The 22,362-nt window shown below is 46.7% G+C and overlaps 1 protein-coding gene across 1 annotated transcript in view; it reads left to right on the top strand.

Annotated features, from left to right (window-relative positions):
• ca12 (carbonic anhydrase XII) overlaps nucleotides 1-22,362 on the top strand; it is a 54,108-nt gene that overhangs the window by 14,784 nt on the left and 16,962 nt on the right. Inside the window, exons 3-8 of the mRNA XM_080215981.1 lie at nucleotides 4,159-4,332; nucleotides 7,005-7,147; nucleotides 13,038-13,133; nucleotides 13,223-13,286; nucleotides 15,568-15,725; nucleotides 19,365-19,491. Of these exons, the coding sequence (XP_080072107.1) occupies nucleotides 4,159-4,332; nucleotides 7,005-7,147; nucleotides 13,038-13,133; nucleotides 13,223-13,286; nucleotides 15,568-15,725; nucleotides 19,365-19,491 (762 nt within the window). The remainder of the gene's footprint in view (nucleotides 1-4,158; nucleotides 4,333-7,004; nucleotides 7,148-13,037; nucleotides 13,134-13,222; nucleotides 13,287-15,567; nucleotides 15,726-19,364; nucleotides 19,492-22,362) is intronic.

The following is a 22,362-nucleotide window of genomic DNA, read 5'->3' on the forward strand; positions in this document are numbered from 1 at the left end:
GCAGTGTTAATGTAAGCCTACTTGTGACTAATAAATAAACTATAAAACTTTAAACTTTTTTAACACCACTATGCTGTGGGAATGTAAGCACAGTAACAAGCTGATTCACACACAAACAGCATTGTGATAATGACCACTGGTTGTTTGTTTTACTAAAGGTATTGGTTGAAGGATCATATTGGCCAAGACACTCAGCTTAACTCCCCTCATACTCTTCAAATAGTGCCATGAGCTTCCTCATCCATCTGAAATGGTAAAAGGGACTTGGTCTGAAGGACGGCACCTCTGACAGTGCAGCACTCCCGCAGTAGGGTGTGGACCTAGATTTTGCTCTTGGGTCTCGGGACTGGCACATGAACCCAGAACTTTCTAATCCAGAGGCGGGAGTCTGGGCTGACGAAGAGGGAAGAATCAGCGTCCCACTCTGTTCCTGTTTCACAATGCCTCCAGGTTAAAACCGTTTCCTGTGGGAGATGGTTTCCTGTCACAGTGACCACAGGGCCTGGGAGTAATCTGGGATCCTTTCTGATGGGCACTTGAGGTTTCCGTGGTGTAGCTGATTTGGGAGTCCTGTTTGATAATTATTCTAGCATGTCCTGATGCTGCCATGTGTGGAGAACAAGGGCCCATTTCTGCTGGTGTACCATCAGGTGTATTCCAGCTCTATAGAATCCATACTGTGCAGAAAGAGGCCCTTCGGCCCATCGAGTCTGCACTGAACACAAACCCACCCAGGGTAGGCCCCCATACCCTACATATTATACCCACTAATCCCTGTAACCTACGCATCCCCAATGGCCAATCAACCTAACCCGCACATCTTTGGACTGTGGGAGGAAACCGGAGCACCCGGAGGAAACCCACACAGACACAAGGAGAATGTGCAAACTCCACACAGACAGTGACCTGGGCCGGGAATCGAACCCAGGACCCTGGAGCTGTGAAGCAGCAGTGCTAACCACTGTGCTACTGTGCCGCCCATAGAATCTCTACCGAATCCCTACAGGGCAGAAGAAGGCCATTTGGCTCATCGTGTCTGTACCAACCACAATCCCACCCAGGACCTATCCCTGTAACCCTCATTTACCCTGCTAATCCCCAGGCACTAGGGTCAATTTAGCACGGCCAATCCACCTAACCTGCACATCTTTGGACTGTAGGAGGAAACCCACACAGGGAAATGTACAGACGGTAGCCCAAGGCTGGACTTGAAGCCGGGTCCCTGGTGCTGTGAGGCAGCAGTGCTAGCCACTGTGCCGCTGGAGTTTATAGACCAATAAGTTTACTTGGAATCATGAGCTTTCAGAGCGCTGCTCCTTCATTGGGTGCGTGGTGTGAGTTCGTCATCTGGTGAAGGAGCAGTGCTCCGAAAGCTCACGATTCCAAATAAACCTGTTGGATTTTAACCTGATGTTGTGATACTTATCACTGTGCCCACCCCAGTCCAACGCCCAGACATCTCCACATCAGAGTTTATAGAGACAAGAACTACACAACTCAAGGTCACTTTGAGTGACTTTGATGAGTTAACTTTTCTTAACTGGAAGGTGCTGAAGGGGAATTGGAACAATCGTCGTGTGCAGCCTGTGTTCACTACGTTGGAGAGACACAAGCAACTTAGCCGATCCGTGAAGCCCTCGGCAGGAATGTTGCGTCCGGTGGGATAGCTGGGATTGACCCTGTGGACTGATGAAGCTTCACTGGGGAGCGGCTAGTCACGTCTGAAACTTTTCAGCCGTCTGAGATTTTGGGCTTTGTGGCCTCTCACTTTTCAGTCTGGGCAGCCAACTGAAAAACATTGGCTGGCGATGAGAACTTTAACTTGTCAACTGCCATCTTCCCCCAGTATCCAGCCCAGATTAAAGCCATTCCATTTTAAAGCATTCCATTTTCTGTAAGATTTCAAAAAAGAAACTTGAATTTTAATTTAGAAATTGTCATTTTGTCACCAACATTTTCATCACGGAGCTCTGATCTAATAGGCTGGGATTTGTAGTCGGATGAGATATGAAACTGTACAGGAGGAGTGTGGGCTGTGAAAGTGAGCGAGGGAGTGGAATTAGACTGCGTGAGACTGGAGGGGAAATCTCTTGCTTAATAAGTAAGCAAAATCTTAAATGGTGTCACTAACTGCAGATGGAAGTTGATTGAAATAATTAATCCCCATTCCCGTGGACATGGGAGGGACTTCACCCAGACGCGATGTTCTGAATTTTATCTGGCAATGTGTGGCTGCAGAACCCTACAATGCAGGACGCCATTCGGCCCATCGAGTCTGCACAGACCCTCCAAAGAGCATCTTACCAAAGCCCACAATCCTACCGTAACCCTGCGCATTTGCAATAGCCAATCCCCCTAACCTACACATCTTTGGAAACTCAGGGACAATTTACCGCAGCTAATCTACATAACCTACATATCTTTGGACACTAGGGGCAATTTATCATGGCCAATCCCCCTAACCTACACATCTTTAGACACTAAGAGGCAATTTACCATGGCTAATCCACCTAATCCACACACCTTTGGATGCCAGTGGGCAATTCAGCATGGCCAATCCACCAAACCTGCACATCTTTAGACTGTGGGAGGAAACTGGAGCATCTGGAAGAAACCCATGCAGACACTGGGAGAACGTGTGGATTCCAACAGACAGTGACCCAAGCCTGGAATCGAACCCGGGTCCTTGGTGCTGTGAGGCAGCAGTGCTATCCACTGTGCCACCATACCACCCGAATAAGCTTTCAGAAAGGGAAGTAGGCGATTTCTTGCAGGGCAGTTGAAGGAATTCAATTATCCTTACATTTCAGAAGTAAAGGGTGTCACGGTGGTAATAGCCACAGGAGTAAATGAGTGGCTGATCTCTCCACAGTGTCTTGATCAATCTCTAGCCTTCAAACCCCATCTTTTAGAACAGATTACCTGCTCATTATCACATTGTTGGTTGTGGGTCATTACTGTGTGCAAACTAACTGCCATATTTCCTTAGCTCTGACGCAGGGTCATCCAGACTCGAAACATTGGCTCGATTTTATCTCCTTAGATGCTGTCAGACCGCTGAGATTTTCCAGCATTTTCTGTTTTTGTGCCACATTTTGATTTGATTTATTGTTGTCACATGTATTAACATACAGTGAAAATCATTGTGACTTGTGTGCTACACAGACAAAACATAGGGAAGAAAAGAAGAGAGTGCAGAACGTTTTGTTACAGTCATAGCTATGGCGTAGAGTAGGATTAACTTAATGCAGGGTAGGTCCATTCAAAAGTCTGGCAGCAGCAGGGAAGAAGCTGTTCTTGAGTCAGTCGGTACGTGACCTCAGACTTTTGTATCTTTTTCCCTAAGGTAGAAGGTGGGAGAGAGAATGTCTGGGGTGTGTGGGGTCCTCAATTATGCTGGCTGCTTTGTCGAGGCAGTGGGAAGTGTAGACAGAGTCAGTGGATGGGAGGCTGGTTTGCGTGATGGATTGGGCTACATTCACGAACTTTTATACTTCCTTGCAGTCTCGGACAGAGCAGGAGCCACACCATGCTCTGATACAGAAAGAATGATTTCTATGGTGCATCTGTAAAAGTTGGTGAAAGTCATAGCTGACATGCCAAATTTCCTTAGTCTTATGAGAAAGTAGAGGCATTGGTTGGTATTTCCTAGTTGCCTCGAGAAGATGATGGTGAGCTGCCTTCTTGAAACAACTGTGTGGCTTGCCAGGCCATTTTGGAGGGGAAACTGATAGTCAGCCACATTGCTGTGGTACTGAAGTCACGTGTAGGCCAGGTTGGGTAAGGCCGGCAGATTTCCTTCCCTAAAGGAACCAGATGGTTAGTGAACCAGATGGGTTTTTCTGACAATCGACAATGGTTTCATGCTCAGTAGACTGTTAATTCCAGATTTTTTTTTATTGAATTCATATTCTACCATCTGCCGTGGCAGGATTCGAACCCGGATCCCCAGAGCATTAGCTGAGTTTCTGGATTAATAGTCAAGCAATAATACCATGAGGCCATCGGCTCCCCCGATTCTGAAGATTAACCTGGTGATCTCCTACCATTGCATGAGAGCAAGGAATGTGACAGTTGCAAAATCCTACATCTTAATTCTGTTTGAAATCTGACGACTTGTATCAGAGCTAAGCATTAAGGATGGTATTTCCTTCCCAGGGCCCCATGGAGAAGATCACTGGCCATTAGACTATCCAGAGTGTGGAAATCACCAGCAATCTCCAATAGATTTCGACGCTTGCATCTATGACTCATCCCTGGAACCCATCCAGTTGCTAGGCTACAACCTATCAGCAACAGAGAACCTGTCCTTGACCAATGACGGACATGCAGGTAAGAGACAAGAGTGACACACATTCTCCCAACCAATCAGAATGAAGAACAGAAATCCTGAACAAAATCCTCCAATTAAAACGGAGAGCTGTTGAACCAATCAAATACTCAAATTTTATAAGTGCCATTTGCCCTTAAACCAGCTAATTTCTGGGGTGACCATATAGAGCTTTGTAAAATTCTGAGGGGCATTGATAAGCTTAATATTCAAGGTCTTTTCCCCAAGGTAGAGGAGTCCAAAACTAAAGGGCATAGGTTTAAGCTGAGAGGGGAAAGAGTTAAAAGGGACCTGAGGGGGCAACTTTTTCACACAGAGGGTGGTGAGTGTATGGAATGAGCTGCCAGAGGAGATGGTAGGGGAGTGGCCCACCCATCTTGCAAGTTAAAGGCCCTTAATCTGCACCCATTATAGATTCACCCTGGATTCCATAGTTATTAATTCTGGATATCGTCCACAATTACTATGGCTGATCCACAAGACTAGTTTTGTGCAGAATTGGCAGTTTAATAACCCACCCTCACAAGGTCCAGGTCCCTAGTCCAATTCCATTTAGCACTATTCTACCAAAACTAAATCAAATCAGGCCTGCAAATGAGATCATTCCCTCCAAATTAATACTTTTTCTCTCTTAAAATGCCAATAAAATCAGGCATGTGATATTTTTAAAAAAGGAATGGAATTTATGCAGCACTTTTTGCAACCTCAGGACTCCCGAACACTTGATAGCCAATGAGCCACTTTTGAACGGTCTCCATTGTTATAAAATATGGAACTCAGCAGCCCAGGGGAGCTTGCTGTGTGTGTGTGTGTGTGTGTGTGTGTGTGTGTGTGATGACACAGTGATTAGCATTACTGCCTCACAGAACCAGGGTCCCGGGTTTGATTCTTGGCTTGTGGCTCTGTCTGTGCGGAGTCTCCCTGCGTCTATGTGAGTTTCCTCCGGGTGCTCCGGTTTCCTCTCATAGTTTGAAAGACGTGCTGGATAGGTGCACCGTCCATGCTAAGTTCTCCCTCAATGTCCCCGAACAGGGCCGGAGTGTGGCGACCAGGGATTTTCATAGTAACTTCATTGCAGTGTTAATGTAAGCCTACTTGTGACGCTAATAAATATTTTTAAAAAATGTGATTATGGCCAGATAATCTCCTCTTTGATGTTGTTTGTGAGATAAAGGCAGGATACTAAGAAAAGCTCTTCCGTCTTCTTCTTAGTGACGTCATGAGATCTTTGGCATTTGTCCATGAGTGCAAGAGAGACCTTAGTTTAATGTCTTATCCAATAGATGGAGCTTCTGACAGTGCAACACTCCCTCAGTACTGTACTAGAGCGTTGTCAATCTTGCTTTGCGTGCTTAAGTCCGTGGAGTGGAATTTGATCTGTGATGTTCTACCTGTGCTAGGGGTTGTGGGTTTTAGCAAAAAATTAAAAGGTTTGCATGATTCAACTAACACACAAGTTTTAGTGAAAGAAATGTTCTCTGCTCTGCACAGTGTACAAAAACTGAACGTAAAACTGCAGCCTCTGCAAACACCCTAATGACATTATTGTCAAATCATGAGGTCAGCTCCTAAAGCAACCTGCAACCCTTTTAAATATATAACATGAAGCCACCACCTACTGATTCAGGCGAGACTGCCAGCCACTGAGGGAATTGAAGTCACTCTTTAGAGGCCAGTGTCCCTTCACCAGATTCCCTTTATTTACAAACTCAAGCCCACTCTGAAAACAGTTCAGATACAAAGTCAAAATCTGAAGTGTCAGTAGTTTCATTTTTATAGACAGGTGAGGCTCTCTGAGCAGGTGATTAAGACCTCAACCAGGGAGCTCATACCCCAAGAGGGCAACCTCATGGGCCTCGTTGAGGTCATTACAGAATCCTATCCTTGTCGCCACTGATATAATTCCTCAGAGGCTGATGTCCTGTCACCAAATTCCCTTTTGTTTGCAGACTTATCTCCACTGCTGCGAGTGCTTCAGATATAAAGTCAGTAGATCTGACACTCCACATTATAGAGAAACACTGGAAAATCTCAGCAGGTCTGACAGCATCTGTGGAGAAAGAATAGAGCCAATGTTTTGAGTCTAGATGACCCTTCTTCAAAGCCAGAAATTTTGTCGGAGAGAAGAGCAGTATTTCTTCAGGGAAGGTATTCCAGGAAGAGAAGTGGCAGTGAGTTAAACACTAAGATAAAAGCAAAATACTGTCGATGCTGGAATCTGAAACAAAAAAATGCTGGAAAATCTCAGCAGGTCTGACAGTGTCTGTGGACAGAAAGTAGCCAGAATCTGAGATATAAACTCTGACAAAGGGTCAGCTAGACTCAAAACATTGGCTCTATTATCTCTCCAAAGATACTGTCAGATCTGCTGAGATTTTTCAGATTTCAGCATCCTCAGTATTTTGCGTTACTCCTCATTATGTATACTTCCTGATTGGACAGGCAATCGTTACCTCAATCAGGGAGCTCATACTCCAAGAGCCCAACCTCATGGATCTCGTTGATGTAATTATGGGAAGGATTGTCTTCAAAATGTGCTATAACGAGTTGCCTATATCCAGTCAGTCGTTGGGAGCTGGCAATAATATAAAATATGGTTCAAGACTTAAGTGAAAATTTGGAAATCTGTAGGCCGATATTCTGGATTTCACTGACTACTTACCTCTTGTTGCAGTAAAAATGAGCCTGCCATCCAACATGCAAATGGTTATTATGTCTCACCGCTACACTGCGGTGCAGCTCCATCTGCACTGGGGGAGTGAAGCAGAGGATTTGGGTTCAGAACACACCATCCACGGGAGACATTATCCATCAGAGGTAAGATAATACAACCTAGCCCGGGTCATTTAAAAGCCTTATTCCTGGGCCTTAAAGGAAAGACTTGCATTGATATAGTGCCATTCACTACCTCAGGATCTGGTGTTTTTTTTCTTTCATTAGGATGTGGGTTCATAAGAATGATCCCAGGGTTTGTTAAATGAGGAGCGGTTGAGGAGTCTGGGTCTGTACTTGGTGGAGTTTAGAAGAATGAGTGGGGGGGTATCTAATGGAAACTTACAGAACACTGAGAAGCCTAGATAGAGTGGACTTGGAGAGGATGTTTCTACTAGTGGGAGAGACTAGAATTCGAGGGCATAACCTCAGAGTTCCTTTAAAACTGAAATGAGAAGGAATTTCTTCTGCCAGAGGGTGGTGAGTCTGTGGAACTCATTGCCACAGAGGAGGTTGGGTTATTGAGTGTCTTTAAGACAGAGATGGATAGGTTCTTGATCAATAAGGGGATCAAGGTTTATGGGGAGAAGGCAGGAGAATGGGGATGAGAATCATATCAGCCATGATTGAATGATAAAGCAGACTCAATGGGCTGAATGGCTTAATTCTGCTCCTATACCTTAGGGTCTTACCACTTTCAAGACCAGCATTTGTTGCCCATCCTTAATTGCCCTTTGTAATGTGGCTGTCATGATGTTTTTCTTGTTGTATTTTAAGCTATTGTTTTCCTCAAGTAGCCAGACAAAGTCATGGAATGGTTCAAGGTGATTTATTGTCAACTATAGCACTATAAGACTCCTGACTAAGCCATAGTTTCAAATTTGATTACAAGTAATTAACACAAACCAATAAAAGTGTAAGAGTTATCTCTATCCACTCACACTTATTGATTAAAGTTACGTCATGCATACATAAGGGTATAGTGTCCAGTTATAACTTGTTCCCGTTATATCATCAAGCAATGATAGCTATATCTCTGACCAATGGTCTATCAATCTCCCTTTCCATTGTTCCTTGTTCTAATGGGAAGACATGAACTGCAGTTGCACATCGTTCAACTGAATGGCCCTTGACTCTGGGTCTGCTTTCCCTACGTGACTGAGATTTTTAAACTTGTGTAATCATTCACCCTTGAACTAAGTAATGACCCATTGAGTCTGCACTGACAACAATCCACCCCCTCTAACATCATGTATTTACCCTGCTAGTTCTCCTGACACTAAGGGACAATTTTGCATGGCCAATTAACCTAAACTGCACATCTTTGGAATGTGGGAGGAAACTGGAACACCCTGAAGAAATCTAGGCAAACACAGGAAGAATGTGCAGATTCCGCACAGTGACCCAAGCCGGGAATTGAACCGGGTCCTTGGTGCTATGAGGCAGCAGTGCTAACCACTGTGCCACCGTGCCGCCCTACTGCCTTTCTCCCCTTCCCCTCTATCTTTTTCTCACATGCTCTTTCTCTCTCCATCCCCTTCCTTTGCACTGCCTCTCTCACTCCATCATGCAAACCAGCCTCCCATCCATTGACTCTATCTACCGCTGCCTCAGAAAAGCAGCCAGCATAATTAAGGATCCCACGCACCCCGGACATTCTCTCTCCCATCTTCTTCTGTAGGGAAATAGATACAAAAGTCTTAGATCACACACCAACCAACTCAAGAGCGGCTTCTTCCTTGCTGCCGTTAGACTTTTGATGGACCTACTTTATATTAAGCTGATCCTGCTCTACTCCCTAGCTATGACTGTAACACCACATCCTGCACTATCACCTTTCCTTCTCTATGAATGGTATGCTTTGTCTGTATAGCACAAGAAACAATACTTTTCACTAATACGTGACAATAATAAATCAAATCAAATCACAAATCTCTCCATCCCTGTCTTTTCTTCTCTCCTTCCCTCTCTCCCTTCCCCCTTTTTCTCTCCCTCGCTCTCCATCTGATTATTTTGTTCCCGTCCCTCGTTCTCCCTCGAGCCTCACTGAGAGTTGATGTTAAAAACTTAAGACTGTCCCTCTCCCCCCAAATTTCACTCTCAGGACCTGTGACCCCCCCCACCCCACTTTGATATGGTTTGTGTAAAGGCAAAAGAAAAGAACTATTTAAATTGCTATGAATATTCAATAGGCCTGAGCAAGGAGAGGGCTTTGTGTGCGGGGAGGATGAGACCATTGTCTCTGATCTGCTCTCACCTCTGCTTGTTGCCCTCACAATAAAAATGTCCCCTTGATTGGACAGCGGGCAAGAGGACTTAGCCTGACCGCTAATTTTGCAAATTGGGGGCCAGCTGAGGGAGGGGAAGTTGAACTGCTGTGGAGGGGGGGTGGGAATGGTGTGAGGGTTGGGGGGGGTGTTCGTGGGATAGGGAATGACTGGAGCTCAGATTCCAAATGTTTCTGCAGCTGTCCAAACCCAGAGCAGGCTGGAATTTAAAACCGCATCACGATCAGAGAGATTCCCAACATTGCGGTTCCTGTGTATCCTGGGACCTGGGAAAGTTAATGTTGGTGATTTCAGCAGCCGAGGGAATGACCGGAGTAGGATAACATGATGTGGATATGCCGGTGTTGGACTGGTTTACCCCAGTAGAATAACATCACAGAATCCCTGCAGTGCAGAAAGAGGCCACTCGGCCCATTGAGTCTGCACCGACAATAATCCCACCCAGGCCCTATCCTTGTAACCCTACATATTTACCCCGCTAATTCCCCCTGACACCAAGGGGCAATTTAGCATGACTAATCCACCTAACCTGCACATCTTGGGCGGCACGGTAGCACAGTGGTTAGCACTGCTGCTTCACAGCTCCAGGGACCTGGGTTTGATTCCCGGCTTGGATCACCGTCTGTGTGAAGTTTGCACATTCCCCCCGAGTCTGCGTGGGTTTCCTCCGGATGCTCCGGTTTCCTCCCACAGTCCAAAGATGTGCGGGTTAGGTTGATTGGCCATGCTAAAATTGCCCCTTAGTATCGTGAGATGCATAGGTTAGAGGGATAAATGGGTAAATATGTAGGGATAGGGCCTGGGTGGGATTGTATCGGTGCAGACTTGATGGGCTGAATGGCCTCTTTCTGCACTGTAGGCTTTCTATGATTTCAATGATCTTTGGACACTTAAGGGGCAATTTAGCATGGCCAATCCACCTAACCTGAACGTTGGGCATCATGGTGGCACAACAGTTAGCACTGCTGCCTCACAGTGCCAGAGACCTGGGTTCAATTCCCGGCTTGGGTCACTGGAGGCTGCACGTTCTCCCCATGTCTGCATGGGTTTCTTCCGGGTGCTCCGGTTTCCTCCCACAGTCTGAAAGACGTGCCAGTTAGGTGCACTGGCCAAGCTAAATTGTCTCTCAGTGTACCCGAACAGGTGCCGAAGGGGATTTTCACAGTAACTTCAATGCAGTGTTAATGTAAGCTTACTTGTGACACTAATAAATAAACTTTGGACAACCCTTGAGGGGCAATTTAACACGGCAAATCTACCTAACAAGCATGTCTTTCGGACTGTGGGAGGAAACCGGAGCACCTGAAGGAATCTCACGCTGACACGGGGAGAATGTGCAGACTCCACACAGACAGTGACCCAAGACAGGAATCGAACCCGGATCCCTGGTGCTGTGAGGCAGCAGTGCTAACCACTGTGCCACTGTACCACCCCTGGGAGCGGCCACATACACAGAGGCTGAGCAATCTGCAGCAGAGGAAAAGTGAATTCACATTCAGTGTGTGAGGTGGCCGTCTGACCTACAGATGGAAACAAAATAAAATTGGCTTCCTCCTGAGAAAGACAGGATGATTACGACACAGACTGATCACAGGACACTTGAGTCTGACAGATCTCCACCATCTGTATCAAATTGTCCTCTTCTGGATAAAAAGCTAAAACCCACTAAACGCTAACGTGATCTTTTTTATTTAAAATTTGCTTCATGGTTCCCTGGAATCCAGGATTGAATAAAGTGCCCCCCAGCAGTTAAGCACCACCAGACATACAGACAGCCTAGTCTTTGTTCATCTGAGTTACATCCCCATCCTGCCCGGAATTGACCACTCAGTTTGCCTACAGGCTGTCGCTTCCGCAGTGCTTATGGCGAGCATTCTGAGTCCCGTGCTGAACTTTGTCTGGAAACAGTTTCCAAAGTGTGGGTCACCGATGGGGCGCACCGCAGAAGCACCCCACCGGTTCTCTGTATAGAACCACAGAATCCTACAGTGCAGAAGGAGGCCATTCAGCCCCATGTCCCTGCACCAAAAACAATCCCACCCAGGTCCTATCCCACACACTCAGCTAATCCCCCTGACATTAAGGGGCGATTTAGCATGACCAATCCAACTAACCCTGCACATCTTTCAGACTGTGTGGTGACGAGGGGATTTTCCGCAGTAACTTCAATGTAAGCCTATTGTGACACTAATAAATAAACTTTGGACACAAAAGGGCAATTTAGCATGGCAAATCTACCTAACCAGCACATCTTTCAGACTGTGGGAAGAAACCGGAGCACCCGGAGGAAACCCACGTAGATACAGGGAGAATGTGCAGATTCCACACAGTCATTCACTTTGCCACCATACTGCCCATGGAGGGAGAGTGTGCAGGCTGCTCGGGGTGGGGGGTGGCTGCCTGTGGCAGGGGGGTTGGGTGTGGGTTTGACTGGGTTCCCTCAAAACATGGCACCCAAACAGTTGACCCCCCCCCCAACCCCACCACCACCACGCATGGGGAGAGCGGTTTCCTGTCTCTGCGCCCTGTGATTGCCGAGTTGCTTGCTGATTGATAATTGAGAAGCTGGAAACTGCAAGATGGTGCCGTGCCCCCTCCCCAGCGGAAATCATTGTCAACTCTGTGCCAACCGCCCAATGTACAACCCAAAGTAGAAGTATCTGGCCAACGTTTTGAGTCAAATGCAACTCTTCTGAACAGTTTAAGGGCGGCACGGTAGCACAGTGGTTAGCACTGCTGTTTCACAGCTCCAGGGACCTGGGTTCGATTCCTGGCTCGGGTCACTGTCTGTGTTTGCACATTCTCCCCGTGTCTGCGTGGGTTTCCTCTGGGTGCTCCAGTTTCCTCCCACGGTCCAAAGATGTGTGGGTTAGGATGATTAGCCATACTAAAATTGCCCCTTAGTGTACTAGGATGCTTAGGTTAGAGGGATTAGCGGGTAAAATATGTAGAGATATGGGGGTAGGGCCTGAGTGGGATTGTGGTTGGTGCAGACTCAATGGGCTGAAGGGCCTCTTTCTGCACTGTAGGGTTCTAGATTCTATGAGTTCCAAAGAAAATTCATATTGGACATAAAATATGAACTCTGTTTTTCTCTCTCTCTCTCTCTCAGACCTGCTGAGCTTTTGCACCACATTCTGCTTTCAATTTAACATTTTTAAAGTCCGCAGTGGTATTTACTTTGATGTATTGAAGCAGTACAGAAACCAGAGAATTTCCCCGTGCCTGCGTGGGTTTCCTCCAGGTGCTCCCGTTTCCTCCCACAGTCAGAAAGACGTGCTGGTTAGGTGCATTGACCGTGCTAAATTCTCCCTCAGTATACCCGAACAGAGTGTGGCGACTAGGGGATTTTCACAGTAACTTCATTGCAGTGTTAATGTAAGCCTACTTGTGACACTAATAAATAAACTTAAATAGAAGATTATGGCCAACATTTTGAGTCAAATGCAACTCTTCTGAACAGTTCCAAACAAAAGTCACCTTGGACACAAAACATTAACTCTGTTTTTTTTCTCTTTCTCTCTCTCAGACCTGCTAAGTTTTGTCAACTCATTTCTGTTTTCAGTTTAACATTTTTAGAGTCCGCAGTGTTATTTACTTTGATATATTGAAGCAATCTGGAACCCAGAGAATGAAACTGTACAAGTTATTAGGACAGTAATTAAGTACAACGGCCAATGACCTCATCTCTACTTCTGTCAATTCAGTTGCATATTGTCCACTATAACTCGGAGAAGTACAGCAATATTTCCATGGCACAAGACAAGGGTGATGGGCTGGCTGTCCTGGGCATCCTCATTCAGGTACTTATTTGAAACACTTGTGTGTTGATTCACGCATTGCATGTGGAACGATAGCAGCTCCCAAACCTAACAGACTGTCTCTGTTTCAGAATGGGTCCTTCAATCCTGCTTACCAGCAGATATTCTCTCATTTGCCAGAGATTCGATTTAAAGGTAAGAAACACTAGCTGAGAGGGGAATCTCTCAGAATGATAATGTGGCTTACGTTTCATCGTTCCAAAAAAGCACACAATTGAGCCTTGAACTCAAAAGCATTCTGCGGTACATCGCAAAACCAAACTAGACAGCAGACAGAACTTGGGATTGGCATTAAGTCTGGAGGATCAGGAAGAGGGGATGGTTTGAAGCTCTTTGAAAGTAAGGCTCTGTTGATTGAAGGCAATGCAGAAGGGCAACACAGTGGTTAGCACTGCTGCCTCACAGTTCCAGGGACCCAGTTCGATTCCCGGCTTGGGTCACTGTCTGTGCAGAGTCTGCACCTTCTCCCCCCATGTCTGCGTGGGTTTTCTCCAGGTGCTCGAGTTTCCTCCCGCACTCCAAAGATGTGCAAATTAGGTGCACTGACCACGCTCGATTGCCCCTTAGTGTCCCGGGGTGCATAGGTTAGCAGGATTCGTGGGGTATAGGACCTAGATGGGATTTTTGTCAGTGCAAATTTGATGGGCTGAATGGCCTTCTTCTGCACTGTAGGATTTCTATAATCTATGTTTCTATGACTGGAATATAAAAGTGGAGAAGTGTTGTTGCAATTGTATAGGGTGTTGGTGAGACCACATCTGGAGGATTGTGTCCAGTTTTTGAGGAAGGATGTGGTGGCGTTGGAGGCAGGAGGTTCCCCTGATTGATTCCAGGGATGAAAGGATTGATGTGTCAGGAGAGATTAAACAGTTTGCTGGAGTTTAGAAGGGCAAGAGGAGATCTGATCGAGGTATATAAAATGCTAAAAGGGATTGTTTAAAGTTTATCTACTTGTGTCACAAGTAAGCTTACAGAAGTTACTGTGACAATCCCCTAATTGCCACACTCCGGCGCCTGTTCGGGTACACTGAGGGAGAATTTAGCACGGCCAACGCACCTAACCAGCACATCTTTCGGACTGTGGGAGGAAACCGGAGCTTCTGGAGGAAACCCATGCAGACACGGGGAGAACGTGCAGATTCCACACATAAAGTGACCCAAGCCGGGAATCGAACCCGGGTCCGTGATGCTGAGGCAGCAGTGCTAACCACCGTGCCACCGGATTGATAAAGTAAACATAGATCAATTGTTTCCTCTTATGGGGTAATCTAGAACAAGAGGTCAGAGGTATAGGTTGAGAGGTGGTAGGTTTAAAACTGAGATGAGGAGGAGCTACTACTCACAGAGGGTGGTGAATTTATGGAACTCGCTGCCCCATAGCGCGGTGGAATCTGAGTCGTTGAATGGTTTCAAGAAGGAAATAGATACATTTCTGATTTTAAAAGAAGGGGGGATGTGGTAAGGTGAATTTGAGACCAGGGAGGGATCAGCCATGATCTGACTGACTCACCTGATGAAGGAGCAGCGCTCAGAAAGCTCGTGATTCCAAATAAACCAGTTGGACTTCAACCTGGTGTTACAGAATAAACTTGGCTGTTCCAAACCTATCTGTCCCAGAGTTTAACTCACAACACAAGAATCTTCTCCATCACCAGGACTGTCCATTTCCAGCTCTGTATTTTTTTATTCATCTTCATGGGACATGGACATCGCTGGCTGGGCCAGCATTTATTGTCCATCCCTAGTTGCCCTTGGAGGGCAGCTGATAATCAAACACATTGTCATGGCTCTGGAGTCACGTTTGATTTGATTTGATTTATTATTATAATACGTATCAGCATGTAGTGAAGGGAAGGAAATCTGCTGTCCTTGCCTGGTCTGGCCTACATTCCGCTGCCTCGGAAAAGCAGCCAGTGAAAAGTATTATTTCTTGTGCGCTATACTGACAAAGCATACCGTTCATAGACAAGGAAAGAAGAGAGTGCAGAATGTAGTGTCACAGTCATTGCCAGGATGTAGAGAAGGATCAACTTAGTGCGAGGTGGATCCATTCAAAAGTCTGACAGCAGCAGGGAAGAAGCTGTTCTTGGTACGTGACCTCAGGCTTTTGTATCTTTTTCCCAACGGAAGAAGGTGGAAGAGAGAATGTCCAGGGCGTGTGGGGTCCTTGATTATGCTGGCTGCTTTGCCAAGGCAATGGCAAGTGTAGATGGAATCAATGGATGGGAGGCTGGTTTGCATGGTGGATTGGACTACATTTACAATCCTTTGTAGTTCCTTGCAGTCTTGGGCAGAGTAGGTGCCATACCAAGCTGTGATACAACCAGAGAGAATGCTTTCTATGGTGCATCTGTAAAAATTCGTGAGAGACATAGCGGACATGCTGAATTTCCTGAGTTTCAATGTGTTCTTGCAGATAAAGAGATCAAGATGCCTGGTTTTAATATTAATGACCTTCTCCCTCGGCAACTGGATGAGTATTACCGCTACAATGGATCCTTGACCACCCCTCCTTGTTACCCCAGTGTGCTGTGGACCGTTTTCAGGCAACCTGTGCAAATTTCCAGTGATCAGGTAAGTTCTACAAAGCAAGCAATGGTTCACCTTTCACTTGGAGCTTGGATGTGAAAACTTGCTTCCCATAGGTCAGCTCATTTCTCTTTGACCTGAGCGTGTCCTTCCACACAAAGTAACCGAGGGCAATAGATAAACCACCCGAGTCTTCCACGGACTAGGGATCAGGGTTCCACTTTTAGAAGCCGGATGCTCCTATCCCGTGCTCCTGCACTTGGAAGCTCCAGGATCAGACCAATTCCTTGTGCATATTGGGTGAGGTATTGGTATTTTCGCTGGGCTAGTAATCCAGAGACCTACAGTAATCCTGGAATCATAGACTCCCTACAGTGGAGAAGAGGCCATTTGGCCCATTGAGCCTGTGCTAACTCTCTACAGAGTTTCTACCCAGGCCCTCTCCCCCACCCTTACAGCATCACCACTCTGCTCCCAATTCCCCAAGGCCAATCCATCTAACCTGCATACCTTTGAACACTAAGGGGCAATTTAGCATGGCCAATCCAACTAACCTACACATCTTTAGACACTAAGGGACAATTTAGCATGGCCAATCCATCTAACCTACACATCTTTGGACAGTGGGAGGAAACCAGAGCACCGTGGGGAAACACACGAGAAAACTGTGCAGACTCCATACAGACAGTGACCCAAGGCTGAAATTGAACCCGGGTCCCTGGTGCTGTGAGGCAGCAGTGCTGACCAGGGTGCCACCGTGTGCCCCTCTTCTTGTCAAGTGTCAGTGCAATGAAGTGAATCACATTCTGTGTTGTATCCATGGTCACAGTGCTGGGCCCTCCTGCCCCTCCCAGTACCCTTATAGTAAGTGCTGAAGGGACAGATGCAGCTATTGTTCTGTGGTCTTATCTGCTCCACTAGTTGCTTTCACCGGAGAGGGGGATCACAGTATTTACCTGATAATCAAAGCCTAGGAAACGGCTAAGCTCCAGCCAGTGGAAATCCAGAATCATTGTGACAACAGAAGAATATTGTCTCATTACTGCGTCTCTCCCCCGCCCCAATCCATACTGAGAAAAGCACCACTCCTTTCAGCGCAAAGCAATTGGATATAGAACTACTTGAAGGAAGTGGGCACGGATATGGGGAAAGAATGGGACCAGCTGGATTGCTCAGAGGCAGGCTTAATGGGCTGCATGGCCTCCTTCTGTGCTGTTTTATGGCGGCACGTCAACAGAGTGGTTAGCACTGCTGCCTCTCAGTGCCAGGGACCTGGGGTTCGATTCCTGGCTTGGGACGCTGTCTATGCGGAGTCTGCACATTTTCCCTGTTCCTGCGTGGGTTCCCTCTGGATGCTCCAGTTTCCTCCCACTGTGTGCAAAGGTGTGCAGGTTAGGTGGAGTGGCCACGCTTAAATGTTCCTTTAATGTACAAAGATGTGTAGGTCAAGTGGATTGGCCATGCTAAATTGTCCCTTAGTGTGTAAATGCGTAGGTTTGCTGGATTGGCCATGCTAAATTGCCCCTTAGTGTCAGGGAGGTTGTTGGGGTAAATATGTGGGGTTATGGGATGGGCTGAATGGCCTCCTTCTCCACTGTAGGAATTCTATGATTTCATCAGAGAACAATTGTTGGAATGTTCTCTGTGAGGCTGTGGAAAGTTTCTCGTCTGTTTTAAGCGCCATCAGGGGAATGCTGAAGAGGAGGCAGCTCCAGTGATGAGTGTTAAATTGTCCTTTCAACAACCTCCTGAGAACAATGCTTCTTTCCAACGAATGGTCAAAGAGCTTTGAGTCTGCTGCTTTGTGGAGGGTTAGCACAAACCCCGTTGATGTGTAAATGGGTTTTGCCAAAGTTACAGCGGGAAAACCTTTTGAGGAAATTCCTGGTTCAAACTAAAATGAGTCTTGATGCTTTTGGAACGGCGATTTTTACCCCATCTCACCATGACAACCTGATTGAGTCAACACAGCGTACCCAATCTAACAATCAAGGCACAGCGATCGATTATTCACGGGTAGTGAGCCAAACAAAAGGCAGATCCCCCCCCCACTCCCACATCCTGGACAGATTGTATATTCTTTCCCAGACGCCAGGCTTCAAGGACTATTTAAAAATGTGTGAGCCTAAACCAGCAACCCTGCTGGATTTTGCCGGGTTCAGGTCAGCTCCAGGTCCACTTGGAACACTCGGCACGTGGGAATAAATAGGTGAATGAAGCTGATAGCGCGGCAGTCTGCCGATACAGCACCGGATAAGCCCATGAATTATTTTAATTATCAGATAAGTAATATTCACGCATGGCAGCTTAAACTAACGTCTAGTTTTCAGACACCGGAGGCCTCAGGGTAACTGGATTCGAGACACTTGCCGGAATTTTACCAGGTGGGCGAGGCTCACAGAACGGAATTCTCCGTTGGCCTCGAGCGGGATTTTACCAGCCTCGCCTGGGCAAGGTCGAAAAATACTGGTCACTGTATCAGGATTGCAGGATTGTTTCAATTTGCAGTTCCATAAATATCTAAAAGTTTATTTATTAGTGTCACAAGTAGGCTTACCTTCACACTGCAATGGCGTCACTGTGAAGATCCCCTAGTTGCCCCACTCTGGCGCCTGTTCGGGTACACTGAGGGGAGAATTTAGCATGGCCAATATACCTAATCAGCATGTCTGGGGAAGGAAACTGGAGCACCCAGAGGAAAACCACGCAGACACAGAGAGAATGTGCAGACTCTGCACAGACAGTGACCCGAACCGGGAATCGAACCTGGGTCCCTAGCGTTGGTCGCCATTTTTACACGTATCATCCATTTAAATGGCCTTTATGCATTAACCATGTCAATCTAGAGAAGCGGCCACAGTTTATATATAAAAATAAACTTGTGTACAAGAAGCATCACATCTTCCTTCATATGCACCATGGAGCCAACACAATCCTTTTTTGAATTGGAACCCGAAAGTATTTGCCCCTGGAAGGCTAAGCGGCCTACTGCTGCAGGCTTTGGTGATTTTGGTGGTTGCTTAGATGACCTGATGGTGTTCAAAACAAAAAAGTTTAAAGTTTATTTATTATTGTCACAAGCAGGCTTACATTAATTAACAGTGCAGTGAAGTTACTGTGAAAGTCCTCCAGTTGCCACACTCCGGTGCCTGTTCGGGTACACTGAGGGTGAATTTAACATGGCCAATGCACCTAACCAGCACGTCTTTCAGACTGGGAGAGGAAACCGGAGCACCCGGAGGAAACTCACGCAGACATGGGGAGAATGTGCAGACAGTGACCCAAGCCGGGTACTTCTCATTTGAGCCCCACCCCCGTTGTGAACTTGACCACAGACCCTCTCAGATCCGACAGTTTCAGATTGCTGAGTAAGAGGCACTAAGCCTCCCCACCAGCCATGCCACTGCACCAGGTTCCTGAACTTTCCCCCTCCATCACCTCCCTGTTCATCCCATTCCCCCTTACCCAGCTGATCTATGAGTCAGGAATCAAAAGTGCTGTGATTTGGGAACAGTGCGTCACGAACTGCACGTAGGCAGAGATGAGACAAGAGGCCCCACCTTCTTGGACTTTCCTGGGCTCCTGACAGGCAAAGTTCCATTCTGCGTGTGTGAACTTGCTGTAAGGATCTTTCTCTTTTGGTAAAGTGCACCACTAACCAAACCTGTTTTGATCTATCACCAGCTGTTAGAGTTACAAAGAGACTTGTACACCTCGCAAGTGAATGATGCCAATCTCACTGGGCTGGTGAACAATTACAGGCACGTTCAGAAGCTTTGGGAGAGAAGAGTTCTTGCGTCATTCCGTGAAGGTGAGCGCTGTAACACAATTTGGGATCAGGCTCTGCACCTGGCACCGCAGTTACTAAGCAGTGGCGTGGTGGCACAGTGGTCAGCACTGCTGCCTCGCAGTGCCAGGGACCTGGGTTCGATTCCTGGCTTGGGTCATTCACTGTCTGTGTGGAGTTTGCACGTTCTCCCTGTGTCTGCATGGGTTTCCTCTGGGTGCTCCAGTTTCCTCCCACAGTCCGAAAGACGTGCAGCTTAGGTGGACTGGCCATGCCAAATTGCCCCTTAGTGTCCAAAGATGTGTAGGTTAGGTGGATTGGCCATGCTAAATTGCCCCTTATTATCAAGGGGATTAGCAGGGTAAATACAGGGTAAATACCTGTTTGGCAGCGTTAAGAACGCGCCTTCCTTGGCCATCAAGTCCTGGAGACATAAGAACATAAGAAATAGGAGCAGGAGTAGGCCAACTAGCCCTTCGAGCCTGCCCTGCCATTCAATAAGATCATGGCTGATCTGTCTTGGCTCAGTTCCACATTCCCGCCCTCTCCCCATAACCCTTAATCCCCTCTCTTATCAAAAACCCATCAACCCGCGTCTTAAAAATATTTAGCGAGGTAGCCTCCACCACTTCAACGGGCAGAGAATTCCAGAGATTCACCACCCTTTGAGTGAAGAAGTTCCTCCTCAACTCCGTTCTAAACCGCCCCCCCTTTATCTTGAGGCTGTGCCCCCTAGTCCTACTATCCTTTCTGAGCGGGAAGAGTCTCTCCACCTCTATCCTATCCATCCCATTCATCATCTTATACGTCTCAATGAGATCTCCCCTCATTCTTCTAAGCTCTAACGAGTACAAGCCTAATTTATTCAGCCTCTCCTCATAGCTCAACCCCCTCAACTCCGGCATCAGCCTAGTAAACCTCCTCTGCACTCCCTCCAAGGCCAAAATATCCTTGCGTAAGTACGGCGCCCAAAACTGCACACAGTACTCCAGCTGCGGCCTCACCAATGCCCTATACAGCCGCAGCAAGACCTCCCTACTTTTATATTCAATCCCCCTCGCGATGAAGGCCAGCATCCCATTCGCCTTCCTGACCACCTGCTGCACCTGCAAGCTGGGTTTTTGCGACTCATGCACAAGGACCAACCCAGAGCTCCTGGCTCAGACCGGGATACTACCCACTGTACCACATGGGGTCACGGGGATAGGGCCTGGGTGGGATTGTTGTCAGGACTCCAGTTTCCTCCCACAGTCCGAAAGACGTGCTGGTTACGTGCATTGGCCGTGCTAAATTCTCAGTGTACCCGAACAGGCGCTGGAGTGTGGAGACTAGGGGATGTTCACAGTAACTTCATTGCAGTGTTAATGTAAGCCTACTTGTGACGCTAATAAATAAAATTCAAACCTGAAGTGGAGAACATAAATCTATAGAAAGTGTGAAAGATGGGGAAGTCCACACAAGGTAGTAAAAAAAATTGATTGTTCTTATTTTGATTTGCTTTGATTTATTACTGTCACTCTTATACACACGTTGTAGTCTGGAGCTGTGGGCGGTGATGGTAGAGGCTTCCTCATCGCTTGGCTGACCAGTAATCTCTCCCACTCTTACTACCATCCATTGGTCTGCACGAGAAGCATTTGCAGGTTGACACTCAACCTGTTTGGCAGCGTTATGAACGCACTTTCCTTGGCCACTAAGTCCTGGAGACTTAAACCCAGAGCTTCTGGCTCAGACTGGGATGCTACCCACTGTACAAGGCCCTCTCCCCCATGCTGCTTAACATTGAAACATTTGATTTGATTTATTATTGTCACATGTATTGTGATACAGTGAAAAGTATTATTTCTTGTGCGCTATACAGACAAAGCATACCGTTTATCAAGTACATAGTAAAGAAGGGAAGGAGAGAGTGCAGTTATAGTATAGATCAGCTTAATATATGATTCAAAAGTCTGATGTCAGCAGGAAAGAAGTTGTTCTTGACTCAGATGGTACGTGGTCACAGACTTTTGTATCTTTTTCCCAACGGAAGAAGGTGGAAGAGAGAATGTCTGGGGTGTGTGGGGTCCTTAATTATGCTGGCTGCTTTTCTGAGAGAATGGGAAATGTAGATGGAGTGAGTGGATGGGAGGGGACTGGGCATTGTTCACGGTCTTGGTCACAGACATACCAAGCTGTGATATATCCAGAAAGGATGCTTTCTGTGGTGCATCTGTAAAAATTGGTGAGACTCATAGTGGACATGCCAAATTTTGACTTTGTCAATGGTGTACTCTGAACAATATCAAATCTACTCCCTCAACATTGGTCCCAAATTACATTTCCATTCAAGTGAGGTGTACAACTGTTGGGCATGAAAATACTCAGTGTTACAGCAAATCCCAAAGCCCTTCACTGAATCACCAAGAATGGATTTCTTAGGAAAATATTCTGGGAAAACATGGGAGGTTAAAATCCTGGAATGGAGGTAAATGGAGGGTTGTTCCTTATGGATGCTTCTCCTGCCTGCTGTCTCCCAAATCTTCCATGGTCACAAAAGCTGGGAATTCTCTTGTTTCACTATTGGAATGGAACTGGCTCCGAGGAAATTCCCAGTCAGTCCGCAGCAGTGGGAGAAAGCAAGAATTCCTGATGGGGATTGTGGGTGCGGGAGAGTGGGGGAGGGACCGGCAATGCAGAAAACTTTGATGTTTCATTGTTTGGGTGTTAGATGTGACTCATCCTCTTTAAGTCAAACAATCCCAGTGGAGGCCCTCGGAATGTGATTCCGTCTGACAGCGGGGCAGTGCTGCAGTGTTGAAGGTGCTGTCTTTCAGATGAGACGCAAAACTTGATCTCTTGGCTGGATGTCATAGAATCATTGAATCCCTACAGTGCAGAAGGAAGCCATTCGGC

The sequence above is a fragment of the Carcharhinus amblyrhynchos genome, chromosome 32, assembly GCF_965287045.1.
Source record: "Carcharhinus amblyrhynchos chromosome 32, sCarAmb.v2.hapA, whole genome shotgun sequence".
In the NCBI taxonomy this organism is placed as follows: Eukaryota; Metazoa; Chordata; class Chondrichthyes; order Carcharhiniformes; family Carcharhinidae; genus Carcharhinus; species Carcharhinus amblyrhynchos.